The following is a 17791-nucleotide window of genomic DNA, read 5'->3' on the forward strand; positions in this document are numbered from 1 at the left end:
GCAGAACCGAGTGTCCTCTGTGTTGACCTAGATTATGGTCTTAATAACACTTGACAAAACTATGTCAGTTTGTCAGATTTCTTTTCCTCTCTAAATTTAAAAAGAAAAAATAAAGAGTTTTATCGATCCAGTCCCCACTGTCAAGGACAAATATAAATGATCAGCATCAACATAATTTGTGTGTGTGTGCGTGTGTATATTTGTAGGGCAGATTGAGTTTCTGTTAAAATGAATTATTTTTTGTATCAAACAAGTCTTTTCCATTAGTTTCACACAATTTAATGTCATGAGACTTTCTTCGACTTTGCTACCTTCACAAAGGTTGTGGTCCTGTCTGCATTAATTGTTTTTATACAAGTCCAGCAATGGAAAGCAGCTTTTAAAAGGGGACTTGAATTTAGCTGTAGTTGAATCAAAAGATTAATTCTGAAGCATAGACTTTAATATCTGCCTGAATCCAATCGTTATGTTCAGTTATAAGTATTCATATGGATTGGACCAATACTAGAAGTACGTGCATAACTGTAGAGGTAAATACCACAGAACCCCAGTTAGGGATCTGAATTTTGAGCAGAGCTCATCATTTACTGAAGGCAGAACCTTAGAGATGGAAACTTCCATGAAAATCAGGCTGCGCTGATCACCTTAAGCTGATGCTGTGTAAGGGGAAGAGCCCCATATTGCTGCTGGCAGCTTTACCAACATTGTGATGGTGGCAGTGGGAACAGACCTATGTGAGATGACAGTGTTGCCAAGAGTGGGATAACAGGCACCTTCTGGTGTCTCTTGACAGCTCTCTCCGTTCCGTTTTCCCTTTCAGGTGAACGCCCCTTCCACTGCAACCAGTGTGGAGCTTCTTTTACCCAGAAGGGGAACCTTCTGAGGCACATCAAGTTGCACTCTGGGGAGAAACCGTTCAAATGTCCCTTCTGCAGCTATGCCTGCCGACGGAGGGATGCCCTCACAGGACACCTCAGGACCCACTCCGGTGAGCCCACCTTGACTTCCTTTCCCTGTTGTTGGCTCCTTTCTCACTACTGCTAAAGTGAAACGTGTTGTGAAAATGACTGTTTCTGGTGGCTCCCGGGCTGTATCATCCTCTTCAGATAGCACGGCTCTGAGCTTTGGAAAAGCCTTGATGCGAATCAGGAAAGTTGTGGTTCAGCCACACCTCTCCTTTTGTGTAACAGCTTCTCTGCTGATGCTATCACATTTCCCTTTGAATGTCTTCTTGGGTGTATCCAGACTTTGCTGTCAGATTGTTCTGGCACTCTAGGCCCCAAAGTGGCTGTGAAATTCCTAAGATCAGAAAAATAAACTAGTGCATTTGGAAGCCCGCTTTGCAGTTAACACCAATTTCTTCACCTACTAAATGCCGTATGCTGGTGTTCATACTTGTTGATCTTTCAAGATCTTCCTAATTGCATTTCTGATTCAGTTATTTCTCACTGTCAAGTTCTAATTCCTAAAGGTGCAGGGGAGTTGGGGCTTTTCTTGCCTACTCGATGTAGTAGCTTTGATATGTTTTAAAGAAATAACAGCCGTGTAATGGGGCGTTAATGGACATGTGGATAGCCCTGATGATCAGGATTGGAGGTGTTTCTGATCTCTGTATGCTACACCAGGGGACCTGTTCTGCCCATTTGTTTGTGTCTATCTCTTGAGTAAGATCTTGCTGTGACTTTATCTACTGAGATGCTCAACTTTTATGTCCAGACCATTTATAGGAGACTGTTTTTCATTGTTGAATGAGCAGAGATAATTGGACTGGTTAGAAGTGACAGGATTACAGATGAACTTTTTGAAGGTGTTAGCAAATGTGTGACTGCTGAAACATGGTGGTTGAAGTGCGGGTGCAGATAGAAACTCTGCATGTGAAAATGCCATCGTGGAGCTTCCTGACTATTTGTACACATTTATTCTAAGAGTCAGCCTCACTTCAGTGGAATTTTCTGTTTTATGAGCATTAGATTGGTAGAAGGATACTGAGTTTCCATTCTATTTCCAAGAATCAGAAAGGATAAGCTAGTAAATTTCTCCACATAGACTTCAGCGTACGCACTGCTGCAAACGTTCTTCAGACAGAAAGCATGAGCGTGAGTGCGAGTGTGGGACTGGGCTGAAGGAGTATTGCCTGAGAGATGTCACCTGAGAGAATCTGATCTGAAAGTCAAGATGTCTGTGAAATGGTGACTTGTGATTTTCGCACGTCTGACCGTACCAGCAGTTTCGACTTGAAATTTACTAAAAAAGAGAAGGCAGTGAAGTTATCCACGATTAAATTAAAAAAGGAATTGTGACGTAAAACAAGTCACATAACAAAACATGAGTACTGTGGTTGAAGATTGTTTTCATAATGTGAATATAGATTTCTATTACCTAGATGCAGCTACTGATAGCAGTTATTCATTCTTCCTGTGTAAAAAGTCCATGGCTGATGTCTCTGCTTTTTGCGTGAAGATGAAACACAAAGTATGGGATTTTTAGAAGGCACCTAAGCCTAAGCTTGCCCCAAAACTTACACCCATCCTATATAAGCATGGAGGTTAATATATCTTCTGTCCCAGACATGTAGCTTGGTTGGTTTTATGCCCACAGTTGTGACTCCCGATCACGGAGAAAATGGGTAGACGACCCCAAGAGATTTAAACTATTTCCTATCAGTGTACTGCTATGTGAGTACTTCATGATTTAGTGAAGCACACATCAGAACCTTGTCGGTAGACCTTGAAGACTGGAGTGAAACTGTGTAAACTTTAGCAAATTCGTACATTTTATGTTATTTCTGACCAGAAAAATAAAAGAAGGGTATCAGGTAGATGAATTATGGAAAGAAAAGGTTGGAAACGACTTGGAAATACAAGACTTCAATCCAGTTCTTGTCTAAATTGAGGTGAATCTGAATATTTTTGGTATTCACAAAAGGAAAGCTCTTTAGATTAATTCCTTAGTATAGTTTAGAATTGTATCTCCTAAGCAAGGCAAGTAGTGTTATTTTGTGCTGGCTGAGAATCTGGCACATGATTTCACAAACCCAAGACTTTAATTTCATTTTTTTGTTACGTGTCCGCTTCCTCTTCAAACAAGAGTGCTATTAATTAAAAAGAAAAAAGCCACCACCACTTTTCTTCTCAACAATGTTTTAAGCTGCTCTCTTTAAATGGAAGGCAATAGTTGCGAGAAATAAAGGAATTGAAGAAGTTTATCTTCTCTGAGCAAGTTGGATCTGTCATTTTCAAAATGCTTTGTGTCACTACTTAATCAGTTACAGCTTGTCATCACTGCTGCCACTTTGTCCATTTTTCCTGATCCTAGTGCAGGGTTTCCATACAGTAGGACAGGAAAGATGAAAAAGTGAGGAGTTGTTAACGTGAAGTAGCAGACGAAGCATATCAGAGGTTTGAAATGAAGCTTTTAGCTTAGTGAGAAAGACAGTTTGTTTTGGTGGTGTTTTTTTCGTTTGGTTTCTTGGTGGTTTTTTTTTTTTTTTGCTTTGGTGAGATTTTTTTTTAGTTTGTGCTGTTTAATATTTCCTTTTCTTTGTTAACGTTCCTGAGTATCATGATTTTGTGCAGGATTGTATCTTATTATGTAAGTGTTTCTAGGATGAGTTGTGAGCAGAGTATTACTTCACATCTGTAGTACTTACTTCTGTTTAATCCTAAATAATTAAGGACTTAGCTTGCAGTTATTTGCTCCTGGAATTACTTTCCTTTTACTGGCATATACAGTTCTGATGAACTTTGTGTCTATATTTTCTTCCCACATGCAGCTTCTTTGGTTTCAGCAGTATAACGATGCCTCCAGGACAACAGTAGGATGATGCCTGGGGAGAGATTCATGCAGAGCACTGCACTAAGAGTTGGCTCGAGCCTCAGTTCGTACGGAGTTTCAGATACTGTTTCCAGGATTAGCTCTGTGGTTCCACGACGGAGGTGATACAGGAGAGGTGCCCAAGTAGGCTTCTGGGACATGAGTCTAAGGACAGGCTACAGGGGCCTGGAGCAAACAGTTAGCCCCTTCCTGCAGGGTGTGTGTGACCAAGCCAGCAGATGTTGGCTTTACCTTGCCAAACGTTTGCTGTTTTAAAGAGGAAGACATCCAGACAAAGCCAGTCCCTGATGGAAGTCACTGAGTACCAGCCATGTCACCCAGAAACGTGTTCATATCCTCTGTCATCTCTAGAGCTGCACAACTGGACAAAGGCACATACAAGACAGATGAGACAAATGCTGCTGTAGGCAACTAATGAGCAAAGCGAAAATCTTAGGGAAAACGATTGTTCTGACAGATAGTTCTGATGGTTAATGCACCTAGGTGTGGATCTCTGTACTTTGGAAGATATGGACAAGTCAACCTTCTCCTCAGAATGCTTTTCCACGAGAAACATTAGTGCAGTAATTTTCAGAGCAGGGCTTGGGTAGGAAGCAGTAAATGAAGGACAGGATCACTTGCTCAGGAGAAAACGAAAGACAGACTTAGGTTTTCTTTCAGTGGGAATCATCCATCCATCCTTTGCACTAAGCAAGGGGACACCCGTTATGTGAATAATGTAATTGAAAGACTGTCGGGTCATGCATACACACAGACGAGCCAAATGAAGCCTTCTCAGGCATCCTTAATTCTAGAGCTTTGCTATTTTCCTGTCTTTGTCTTGGCAACCTCAATCACATTCCCTTACTGTGGGAGTAGTATGTATGTGCTATTCATATATGACAGTGGTATTACTGTTTATTTCTTCCTAAAAACTGGGTAGTCACATCATTATTTTTACCTGTCACAGAAGCTTTTCCTCACAGTGCGTTTTAAAATTTGCTTTCAAGTCAATTCTTTCTTTTCTAGATTTTTTTTCCCTTTTCTGCTTTTTTAAAAATATTTGTTTCTTCCCTCTCTTCTTTCTGTGTTGCTGCTGCACTTTGTTACTACCCAGCTCCTTAATAGCACTGAACTAATGGTATCACATTATTTGCAAAAGAAAAGCAGTGAAGCATTTGTTTTGAAAAGCAAGGCTTAGGCAAAAACTCCCAAAAGCACACTCTCAGCAAACTATGTACAGTGCACAAGACATGTCTCATTGAAAAGGTAAATTCCCCTTGTACGTGGAAGGGAAATTTAGTAACAATTTCTACATTTCTGCCTTCACAACTCTTCTTTTCTTTTCCATAAGGGCTTTTTTCTCAGCTCCTTCCATCCTACCCTTGAGTGCCTCAGTCCTGCTGAAAAATTGGATGAACAGGCACCCGGCTGAAAAACACAGCACTGTGCATGAAGCAATGCCTGTCAAAAGCCAGTGAGAATTATTGAGAGAGTGGCAAAGATGATGATTAAGAATAATAACGAGTCTATGTTGTAAATTGCTTTTTTCATCTCAAAGAGACTTGTACCACTTTTAACAACTCCACTCTCAAAAGATTTGGCTGAAGTCAACGTCTACTCTGTAACCATGCTTTTAATGATGAGAACATCATAATTAGAAGAGTCTTGGGACCTGAAGGTCTCATTACACTCAGAGCTGGGCTGACTCAAGTATATCATGAAGGAGGGGAAAAGAATTTAAATGTGAGCAAGTAGGGTGCTGTCTGAAGAATGAGGAAAGTATGTGAAGGGGAGGAGACAGTATTCTGCACACAAATCCTAGCTGTGCAGATGGGTTACCAAACAGCATCTTCCCTCAGCTGAGATGAGCCAGTGGGCATTTGTTCAGTTGATCTGATACTTAGAGCTCTGTTTCATTAGGCAGAGCTGCTCTTTGTCTCAGTTCTTCTTACACTGATTTAGTTGAACTCAGTTTAATTAATCACTTCCTAGAATCATTTAGTTTTCTTATCAGACCCCAGCTTCTAACCTGCTGTTAGCACATGCACAGTACTCAAGCAGTTCTTTCTCATCAGTGCTTCCAGCACTTTCCAGGCTTTCAGTCTGTGTTGTTGTTTCTAAAATCTCAAGTATTCCTCTTTTTGTATTGCTTGTATGTGCAACATTGGAAGTTAAGCTCAAAATGTGTACAAGGGTAGGAGTTTGCTAAGGGTAGGAGTTTGCCTTTTATCTTCCAAGGCATTCCTCTTTGAAGCTTAATCCTGTGTGGAGCCAATGTTGTATCCCATGCTTCACTAAATCTGAACCTGATCCTTGAAGTGCTGGGGTCATTTTCACCTCCAGAGCCATGCTGTGTCAAATGTAAACCACGAGAAATGATCTTCTTCTACGTGCTCAGGATTCTCTTGGCATAGAAAAAGCTTAGTGTGACCAAGCTTCTACAGAGCACGTTATCAATGAGAAATCCTCTTTGATTTAAAGATGCTGTATGATTATGATATTTTCCATAAAAAGTACACTTGGACTTCTTGTTCAGGAGGAACTTGTGAAAAGATGAGTTTCCATCCAAAGCAAGAAATGTTTGCTTTTTGCTTGTTGAACCTTTAAAAATCTTGAAGATTCCCTCTTATCTACAGCAGTTAGGAATCAGTCTTTGACTGTTCAACCCAAGAGATCTGTTTCTTATAGATAAGACAGAGAAATAGGAGAAGTGGTCCTGGCAAGCGTGGGTAAACGTGCTGTGTACCGGCCTCATGAGTCTCTCTGAGCAGTGGGTATCAGCTTTTCTCTGTCTTTTTTTCCCCTTCCTCTCCAGGGTGTGCAATTGAGATGATGGGAACAGACGTTGTACATCTCCCTGCTTCTTCAGTGTGTTAAGCAGGGAGTGTCCTGTTCCTTTTGGTGCTTTGGGGCTGCTTTGTAAGTTGACTGATTACAGAAAGGCTCACTCATGTCTGCTAGCGATGAGAGACACCAGTACTGGGAAATATTCTCGTAGCAAGATTACTAGGTGCTAAGAGTTATCGTGGTGTCTGAGACAAGTCTTGAGCCTCCTGCTATATCCTGGTGGAGCACAGCCTTGTTAGGTCTCTGCCAGCCTCCCTTATCAGCAGAGTGAAGCGGGAAGAGAAGATTAGAGAGAGAGGTTGCCATGTCTCCTCCTCTCCCTGATCAACCTAGTTTCCTTTTCTTAGCGAGACAGGGAAGCAAATCCATGTGTTTGGTGCCAGGTTAGGTCTCTGGATCCATGGCAAGGAGGAGTTTGGTGGTAAGGTCAGGAGGTCCTGCACACCAAAGTGGGGAAGGAAGTGGGATATTAGTGCCCCAAGAAGAAAAGTTCCCTGGGGTGGATTTCAGTTCTGCGCTGCAATAAATTGCTCACAAGGAGAGGACAGGGTGTCCTTTGCCCTTTTCTTTAGACTTCCTGGATCTTCCCTCACTGCATCCAGCTCAGACAGCACCACGGTGCTTGGGGTTGTCAAAGTTCTTGTTTATACAGCTTCAGTATGTGTAAGATTCACCTGGAATCATCCCTCATTAATACTGACCTGTTCCTTCCTACGTTGTGTGTAGTGCCAGCGCTGAGATGCATGTGTTTGGTACTGCTGAAGTCCAGTTTTGTGCCTGTTTTCTGTCTCCTCTCCATGTTAGCAGTTCACATCCTTCTCATGAGACAGGCCAACCTGATGAAGTGCTCTTTTCTGTGCTCTGGAGAGAAAATGGACACTTTGCTGCGAGTTTATGCCAGTCATCTTGCTTTGCAGAAGCAAATGTGATGGTGACTTTTCCTTTCCTCCAGGCTTTTATTGTGCCACAGTGCTGCATGTGGGCTTTTGCTAGCATCAAAAAAGCAGGTGAATATGATAGCAGCAGTCTTAAGCAGCGTGCCTAACCTGTTCTTTAAACATCCAGAGATGCTGTTTCTATTGCTTCCCTAGGGAGATGATTCCACTTCCCATCTGCTTTTTACAACTGACTCTCATCCTGATACTTAACCTAAACTACCATTTCTTTTGCTGCATATTATTGCTTTTCCTTACACCATCTTCTGTGACTCAATAGTTCCTGTACTCTGCTTATGCTGTGACAGCATTTATCATCTGCAGTCATCTGTCCAGTGTTGATTCTGTTCTAGACTGTTTTTATTCCTGTCCTCTCATTTTACTGATTGCTAGTTTTGAATTTTGGCTACTCTCTTGTGAGGGATCTAAACTGTGGAATTGTTGTACTCTTTGGAAACAAATTAATAGAGATTCAGACCCCTTAACCTCATCTCTGCCTCAGTTGCCTATCAGTGAAATAAAAATGAGACCACTCACCAGCCTCGTTGTGATGGAGAGAGTGCAGGATGCACAAGGTGCAGGCGTATTGCTGCAATGAAGGTCACGGCAGTACCTAGCAGAATATTCCATTGCTGCTGGTGACCCTGCTGCATAGCATTGTGCATTATCTCCCTAGTTTCACGTATCCTTTGTTCAGTGGTGAAATGAGATAATTACAAAGTGGAAGGAATAATAACTTTATATCGTTACCATAACCACTGAGGTATTATACCCTGATACCTGCGTGATTATCTTAGACACAATAGTGAGGTGATTATTAATAACACTAAAGGACTTACTACTTAGCCTGCAATTTTTGCATCTTGTTTCCTTTATGAATACTATCTATTTCATCAGCCCAAAGTCTGTGTGAAGTGGGTATGTGTTGTTGCCTGGCTTTTCAGTGAAGGGAAAATGAAATAGGAAAAAGCCCTAGGAGACCCAATTTGCAAACTCAGGTACCTAACCACTAGGGTAGCTTAATTTAAATTACTTGTCTTTATGCAGCAGAGATGGGATGGACAAGCTGTCAGGTGAGAGTCTAATAGATGTTTAAAGCTATACAGTCCATTTGTTCCTTTAAAGTGAACCTACAGGGGCCTCTCTTGGCCTTATTTTCCTTATAGGCAAGGTTTATTACACAAATCCAATATTTGTATGCTAAGACTCGTGTGTGGATATACAAATTAGGAATCAAGGGGCAGCTGTAAACACAGGCATTGCACAGCTAGCCTTCAGCCTTCGGATGTCTCATGGCATAACCGTTAGCTTGGGGACGTGGTGCAGTGAACCAGGAGTCTTCCTGTCCCACAGCAGCCTTGCTAGGTAGCTGCAGTTGTTTTTGCAGAGCAGAGGTCCGAGATGTGACAGCTCTCTTGTGCACTTGAGATGCAAATGAAGTTCTGATGCTACAAAGCCACATCTTGGCAAAACCAAGACCACTCCTTGCACATACTTCGTTTGAGCAGCAAAATACCACAGCAGCCCTTTGGAGAAAAAAACTGGTTTCTAAGGGCAAAAAGCTTTTGTGTATTGCCTGTTGGGGAAAGGAAGTGCTGCATTTGGGACTAGCCTTTGTCCATTGTCAGAGGAGCCCGTGACACCTTTCAGTTTAAGAAAGTTAGAGCTTGGAATAAACGTGGGTTTGAGGCCATCTTTCATCACTATCTTTGAGCATCTTTACAGGGCTACGTAAAATGGAGAACTGCCACTGACGTATTTGGTAACATATGAGTGCTTTAAGGCGTAAGAGAGGTACTTTTTCCATTTGGAAAGAAAGCCAAGAGAAGCTAGAGGTGGTGGGCTGGGGGTGGGCATATAAACTGGTTAACACCACCGCACAGCAGTGCTGGAGAAAACCACGGCTGATCTATTCTCCTGAGCGCTCAGCAACCTGTAATTATGAATTGGCTTACAGCTAGATATTGATGGATATCACTTGAGAAGGAAAATGAGAATGTCAAGATTTTTTTTTTTATAGTGAACCGGTACTGAACTCTGCGTGACTCTCCTCCTATTTATAACCCTGTATGAAGTTCAAGGAAACCTGTCCTGGAGGTTTCCCATGAGAGGGAACTGTGTTTTTACCTGACTAAAGCTCTCTGGATATTTTCCCATTTTTTATTTGATCTAAGTGTGAACTTTCTCCACCCTCTGCCCCTCCTTCCTTTCTGGAGTAGTAATCGACGAGGATTACACAAGAGATGCCAGTTGCACACAAGTTTTGCATAACTGTGCTGTGTTGATTTCAGACAGGGTGCCCCAAGTTCTCTCTTTGCTTTGCAACAGAGAGATGAGATCTCTATCTTCATTCCTGAAGCTGGAGAAATGCTGCTGAGGCCCTGCCTATTGAAACTTTGACAAAGAGCACCTGGCTGGGTCATTCCCCAGCCACACAGTTATCTGTGTGCTGCACAGCACTGCCTTTTGGGAAAGCCTGTGCTTTAACCTTGCTCCTTTTGTTCATGCTAAGTGTGCGAGAGTATGTAAGTGGTTCGTGGGGCAGTGTCAGTCAGCAAGAGCTTTGGGGTCAGGCAACCAAGATGCTGCTGTCCTGAGACTCCTCCTGCCTGGGGAGCCAGCTGGTCAGGATAGAGGATGGGGGACCATGCTCCCCCCTTCCATTTCCTCTGGGGGAATTCAGGCCAGCTTGAATACTCTGATGTGGCCTGGAAGGGCTGAGGGGCCAGACCTGCAGTGAGGATCTTGATAGGGGAATTAGGAGAAGCTCAGTTCCTAGTGCTGATTTTGGTCCCAGTTCTCATTGACTCTTAAAGCACTGAGGTCTGCTTGATTTCATTGCGCATTATGGGGTGTGTATGCCTTTTGACAGTATGGGACTTAGCCTGTCTGCGTTGCAGTTCTTAGTGCTGGAAAATAGCTACTTTCTTGCTCCTGCCCATTCTCAGTTAGGAGTGAAAGCCTGCAAAAGCACAGCCTGCCCCCCCTCCCTGCCCACCCAGCTAAGCAGGACCTGGGCTGTTATCAGATGCATGGGACAGAGCATCTCCCTGACAGGCAGAGCCCTTTAAGGGCTTGCAGCTATTCCTAGTAAATAAATCACACATAAAGGATGCAGTGGTGAGAAACTGATGATGAAATTTTTATATAGAAAAGCGACACGGGCCATAGACTCTCTCTCACTTGGATACCCTTCAGCTGCATGTGCTTTGCTGGTCTCCTTGGAGACAGTGGCTTGTCTCTGAGCAGCTAGCTTTGGCCAGGAAAGGCTGACACTTGTGCTTTGTGGGCCGGAGCTGTGCTGCTGGGTTTCCAGCAGCTGTAGAGGCATGATTCAATAACAGCAGTTCTGTATGAGATTATGGAGTGAGTGTCTTCCTCTTGCACCTCTCTGCGCACACCAGTTGAATCCCCGAGGCAAGAGGAAGCCTTGAAGATCCTCGAGGAGAGTCCAGCAACCTCCGTTCCCTGGCAATCAGAAACGTTTGTGAAATTCACCCTCCTCTTTCCTTCTTCCTAAGAGCTGAGTCAGCTGGGCTGGCATGTCTGGAACTCAGTGGCACTGTGAGCAGGCAGGCTGCCAGCTGCATTACACACCGCATCCACACAAACACGTCACTCCCCCCTCACGCTCCCTTCTTCTTTTTTTCCCCTTTGCAATCTCCATGCTCTCCCTTTTTATTTTTCCTTGTTGATCCGTGGAGGTGAGTCAGAGAAACCTGCTCATCCACAACCTGTTCCTTCTTGCCAAATCCTGGAGCAGCACTCCCAGCTTGTATTTGGTGTCAGGAATAGGTTATGAAAACTAAAACCGATACAGGCAGTGTGCTGGGTGTAGAGCACATGCTGTAAATAAAAATTAAATGCACAGTAAATGTGCCACTTAAAATGTGTTCCTAATAGAGCGATGTCTTTTGTAGGAGGCACATTATTCTGTGATTCATATGTAATATTAGTTTTCTTCCTATAAAACACCAGGATGGAGCAGGGAAATGATTTAAGGCATAAGTAAAAGCACATTTAGGGAGAGACATCTCAACGCCAGTGAATTTTAAAACAACAGGAAAGCAGGTTTCCAATAGGAGAATAGGTTGTGCACAAAAGTGCATTTGATAACAACTGTAGTTGTTCAGATCTGAAGGAACTGCATTAATGTTGGCAGAATTTCTCAGGCTTTACGCTACTGATAAGTTTCTAACTCCATAAGTTCATAAGGTTGGAAAGGACCTATAAGATCATCTAGTCCAACCATCCTCCTATCACTATCTCTACCCAACTACTAAATTAAGTCCTTTAGCACCTCATCTAAACGCTTCTTGAACAGCGCTAGGGATGGTGCCTCAACCACCTCCCTAGGCAGGCCATTCCAGTGCCTGACCACTCTTTCAGAAAAGAAATGCTTCCTCAGGTCTAATCTAAATCTTCCCTGGCGCAACTTGTGGCCATTCCCTCTCGTCCTGTCATTACTTATCAGGGAGAAGAGACCTACCCCCTCCTCACCACAACCCCCCTTCAGGAAGTGGTAGAGTGCAATAAGGTCTCCTCTGAGCCTCCTCTTCTCCAGACTGAACAATCCCAGCTCCCTCAGCCGCTCCTCATAAGACTTGTGCTCCAGGCCCCTCACCAGTTTTGTTGCCCTTCTCTGAACACGCTCCAGGGCCTCAATGTCCTTCTTGTAGTGAGGGGCCCAAAACTGAACACAGTACTCGAGGTGCGGCCGTACCAGAGCTGAGTACAGGGGGATGATCACCTCCCTGCTCCTGCTGGCTACACTATTTCTAATACAGGCCAGGATGCTGTTGGCCTTCTTAGCCACCTGGGCACACTGCCGGCTCATGTTGAGCCGAGCATCAACCAACACCCCCAGGTCCTTTTCCTCTCTACATTCTTCAAGCCATTCTGCCCCAAGCCTATAGCATTGCATGGGGTTATTGTGGCCAAAGTGCAGGACCCGGCACTTGGTCTTATTGAACCTCATCCCATTTAGCTCAGCCCAGCTGTTCAGCCTATCCAAATCCCTCTGAAGGGCCTCCCTACCCTCAGGCAGTTTGACACATCCTCTCAGCTTTGTGTCATCTGCAAACTTACTGAGCATACACTCAATTCCCTCGTCTAGGTCATCAATAAAGATATTAAACAAGATGGGCCCCAAAACTGACCCTTGGGGGACACCACTCGTTACAGGACGCCAGCTGGACTTAACTCCATTAACCACTACCCTCTGGGCACGGCCCTCCAGCCAGTTCTCCACCCAGAGAAGAGTGAACCTGTCCACACCACGGGCTGCCAGTTTCCTTAGGAGAATACTGTGGGAGACCGTGTCAAAGGCCTTGCTGAAGTCCAGGTAGACTACATCGACAGCCTTTCCCTCATCTACCTGTCTGGTCACCCAGTCATAGAAGGAGATGAGGTTGGACAAGCACGACCTGCCCCTGGTGAACCCGTGCTGGCTGGGTCTGATCCCTTTATTGCCATGCACGTGTCGTGTGATCTCCCTCAATATCATCTGTTCCATAACTTTCCCTGATACCGAGGTCAGGCTGACAGGCCTGTAGTTCCCCGGGTCTTCCTTACGGCCTTTCTTGAAGATGGGAGTCACATCGGCAAGCCTCCAATCTTGTGGGACCTCTCCAGATAACCAGGAATGCTGATAGATGGCAGAAAGTGGCTCGGCAATCACCTCTGCTAGCTCCCTCAGCACCCTTGGGTGGATCCCATCTGGCCCCATGGACTTGTGGCAGTTCAGATGGAGGAGAAGATCTCTGACCGTCTCTGCTTGAATCACAGGGGGTGCATTATGCACCCCGTCCCGGACTTCCAGGTCAGGGCAAGTACCATGTGGATAACTGTCCTGTCTATTAAAGACAGATGTGAAGAAGGCATTGAGAACCTCAGCCTTTTCCTTATCGTCTGTGGTTATATTGCCTGCCTCGTTGAGTAAAGGAGGGAAATTTTCCTTAGTTTTTCTCCTGCTGTTAATATATTTGTAAAAGGGTTTCCTGTTCTCCTTTACAGCAGTAGCCAGCCTAATTTCAAGCTGGGCTTTAGCATTTCTAATTTTCTGCCTGCAGATCTTGGCCAGTTCTCTGTAGTCACCCCAAGTAGCCTGACCCATCTTCCAGAGGACATAGACTCTCCTTTTCTCTCGGAGTCTCAACAAAAGATCCCGGTTCATCCACACTGGTCTTTTGCTCCTCCGGCTTGACTTACAGGACTCCGGGACTGCCTGCTCCTGTGCCTTTAAGATTTCCATCTTGAGGAGCATCCAGGCTTCCTGGACCCCTTTACCCTTCAGGAGCAAGTCCCAAGGGACCCTTGCAACAAGCGTCCTGAACAGGTCAAAGTCTGCCCTCTGGAAGTCCAAGGTAATAGTTTTGCTAGTCACCCTCTTGACGGCACCCAGAATAGCAAACTCCACCATTTCATGGTCACTCCGGCCAAGACAATCTCCAACCTTCACATCCCCTACTAGTCCTTCCCTGTTAGTGAAAAGTAGGTCAAGCAAGGCATCTCCCCTGGTAGGCTCTTGCACCAGCTGAGTCAGGAAGCAATCATCCACACATTCTAGAAATCTCAAGGACTGCTTCCTCTGCGCAGTATTGTATTTCCAGCATATATCAGGGAAGTTGAAGTCCCCCATGAGAACGAGTGCTGGCCATCGTGCAACATCTACGAGTTGTTTATAGAACATCTCATCTATTTCTTCATCCTGACTAGGTGGTCTATAACAGACCCCCACCACGATGTCACTCCTAAAGACTATCCCCCTGATCCTTATCCATAGACACTCTATTTTGTCATTTCCAACCACTAGTTCTTCAACATCAAAACACTCTTTGATATAGAGAGCTATGCCACCACCCTTTCTTCCCTGTCTATCCCTTCTGAAGAGCTTGTAGCCATCAATCCCAGTATTCCAGTCATGGGAGAGGTCCCACCATGTTTCTGTAATAGCTACAAGGTCATAGTTAGCCTGCCTCACAATGGCTTCAAGCTCTTCTTGTTTATTGCCCATGCTGCGTGCATTGGTATAGATGCACTTCAGCTGAGATATCTGCCTCACCCCTTTTTCCAGCACAGCCTCCTTAGGCTCTTTACTGGAGAGCCCTGTTTTATCCCCTTCCCCCGTCACAGCTAGTTTAAAGCTCTCTCAATGAGTCCAGCTAGCTCCTGTGCTAGGATTCGTTTCCCCCTTTGGGATAGGTGTGTCCCATCAACAGATAACAGGCCAGGAGCCGAGTAAACTGTCCCATGGTCAAAAAACCCAAAGTGTCTATCTCTACACCAACCTCTCAGCCAGTTATTCATCACTTGTGTTTTCCTAGCCCATTCTGTGTCCTTCACCGCCCCAGAAGGTATGGAAGCAAACACCACTTGTGCTCCCACCCCTTGAACTAATCGCCCTAATCCCCTAAAATCTCTTTTCATAGTTCGCAGACTTCTCTGAGATATTTCATTGCAGTCTGCCTGAACTACTAGTAATGGGTAGTAGTCGGTGGGGCGTATCAAGTCCGGGAGTCTTCTAGTAATGTCCCTGATTCGAGCCCCAGGGAGACAGCACACTTCCCTGCGGTTTGGGTCTGGTCTGCAAATGGGGCCCTCAGTTCCCTTTAGAAGGGAGCCACCCACTACGATCACCTTCCTTTCTTTCTTAGTAGCAGCAGTCTCAATGCACGGAGGTGACTGCCTTGCCATTGGTGACCTCCTGCGGGAATCTTCCTGCACTTCACCCCTTATCACCTCTTCAACTTCCAATGCTGCAAATCTATTGCTTAGGGGTATCTGGGGGCACTGGGGAGGCAGAGGGGGAGATCGCCCACGGCACCGAGCAGGGACTCTCTGCCAGCCCTCCCTATCCCTCAGATATCCCCCTTCTGCCCTACGGGGACAGGTCAGGGAGTCCACCAGAAACTGTGGGGGATCTCCCTGGTACCTTTCTCTCTGGCACTCTAGGGAGTTACTCCACCAGTCAATCTCCCTCTCACAGTCCCTGATGGCCCTCAGTCTCTCAACCTCCTCCTTCAATTCAACCACCATGTTAAGCAGATCTTCCACCTGCTCACACCTTGCACAGGAGAACTGCTTAGCACCCTCATCCAGCAGCAGCAGGCTCTGACACTCCTTGCAACCAGAGACCTGTGTAGCCACACTTCTAGGCAGACCTTCTGTCTGGGTCGCCACAGCCTTCTTAAGGCAAGCCCTCTGTCTTGTAGAGACCATGACAGAAAAAAATAAATAAATAAATAATAAATAAAAACAAAGAAACGAAAAAAAAAAAATTGAGAGTAAATAAATAAATAATGGTTTATAATAATATATATATAGATATGAATTGTAATGTGATACTTCGCGGCCCTCCCTGAGCCCTTCAGGGATATACCCCTTCAGCCCTAATCAGCTGAGGAGTGTGGGCGAGGGCGCTGAAACCCTGGCAACGCCTATGCCTCGTTAACACCTACCTCGTTAACACCTGCGCCTCGTTAACGCTTCGTTAACCTCTCGCGAGAACAGCCGTTGGGACTGCCTGCTCTCACTCGGTTCCCGAGAGACTGGAACCTCCCGAAAACCCACCCTGTACCTCAATCAGCCACTGCAGCTCCGGCTGTGCCGACTCCAAAGCAGTTGATCACGAGGACTGAGCGGTACTTCCGGGTTCTGATCGTTTTAAATCCCCCGCCGTTTCCCTGGCAACGCCTACGCCACGTCAGCCTCTCGCGAGAGAGAGCTGCCGGGGTCTGCCGGGACTAGCTGCTCTCACTCGGTTCCCGAGAGACTGGAACCTCCCGAAAACCCACCCTGTACCTCAATCAGCCACTGCAGCTCCGGCTGTGCCGACTCCAAAGCAGTTGATCACGAGGACTGAGCCAGGAATTAAAAACAAAAACAACAACAAAAAAAAACCCTAAGTCATGAATCTGACTACTTCAGGTTCTAAATGCTAACAGATGAGGCCCGTGAAAGGTGATAAGTTGGTCTTTCTAAAGATCTTAAAACATCTAAAAGAAAACATCTAAAGATGTTTTCTTGTAAGGGAGGGAGGGAGAAAACATGTAAGCTAATCTTTCCCTTTGGTCAACTGACCCCAGGAGCTGGAAGCTGAAGGAAGTCATGGTATCACAGCTTGTCAAGGGAAGAACTGCAAGTGCTGGTAACGCTGTAGGATCAGATCTATTTCAGTATCCATAGCTGCGCTGCCGTGGAGCAGAGCAAAAGGATGGATTGTTGGCATGCTTTGGAACTGAGCAGCTTCATTCCAACAAAAAAATGGATCATCCCCCAGAAAATGTGCTTTGTTTGACTTTTACGTGCTGCAGGAAAATGCCCACAGCAGCTGTATTGTGAAAAATGTATCTGTTACGTTCCTGTCATTGCTCTTGTGCAAGCGGTGAGATTGGCCCAAGGGCTCACGAGGAGCCAACTTCAAGAGACTGCAAGTACAGATCGATGTGCTTCAGAAGCACAAGGTTTCTGCCTTAATCAGCATAAATTCCAGGCTGAATTAAAGCTGGCTGGTATATGGTCACAGGTATAGGATGGCACCGTTGGTAAAAAGAGGTGGGAAAGGGCCATTTTGTGGCAAGTAACATAGAACTCAGAGAGAGAGATTAGGGTTAGCCCAAGTTCAAGCACAAGGCAAAAAGACACAGAAGCTTTGCTGTCCCCACCGTGTTTTGCAAAGGATGAAGTGGTATATATTTTTTTCCTTCTCCCAGGTATTGTGAAGTAACAAATGTTTGCTTTTGCTTCAGGCTTCTCAGCAAAATCACCAGTTTGAATGGTGCAGTGAAGACTTCACTATGATTTTTTTTTCCCTTCATTGAGGAATGCAGTTAGATGCATTCAGAGTTTCCTAAACTCTCCACTTCTACAGGCAACCTTTTAAACATATTTCTGGATGTTTAGAGAGCTGTCTTGTGTTTTCCAGCTTTTCTCTCTTTCAGCCCAAGTAGATGCTTTTCTTTCCTGCTCTTTTACTTTCTTTTAGTTTAATTTCACACCCGTATTTAATTCCTTTCGTTTTGTCTGCCCTTCTCTCAGCCAGGATCCACTTTCTGAATATATCCAGAGCTTGTATTGCAAAACTGATCACATCAAAAAAAGAAACACCCTAAAATCCCAAATCGTTGCTCCCTCCCTTCTCATTGTTTTAACTGCCTGAACCTAAAGAACTCAAAGGAACTGTGAGTGCTCTG

The 17791-nt window shown here is 44.9% G+C and overlaps 1 protein-coding gene across 13 annotated transcripts in view; it reads left to right on the plus strand.

Moving 5' to 3' along the window:
* The window catches only part of IKZF2 (IKAROS family zinc finger 2), a 102908-nt gene that overhangs the window by 63675 nt on the left and 21442 nt on the right, over window positions 1-17791 (plus strand). For all 13 annotated transcript variants that reach the window (XM_065751294.1, XM_065751280.1, XM_065751289.1 and 10 more), the window contains one exon: window positions 821-988. In XM_065751294.1, the coding sequence (XP_065607366.1) occupies window positions 821-988 (168 nt within the window). The remainder of the gene's footprint in view (window positions 1-820; window positions 989-17791) is intronic.

This window comes from Cyrtonyx montezumae, unplaced genomic scaffold (assembly GCF_038088225.1).
Source record: "Cyrtonyx montezumae isolate F1298 unplaced genomic scaffold, pur_monq_1.0 scaffold_7, whole genome shotgun sequence".
NCBI classification, from domain to species: Eukaryota; Metazoa; Chordata; class Aves; order Galliformes; family Odontophoridae; genus Cyrtonyx; species Cyrtonyx montezumae.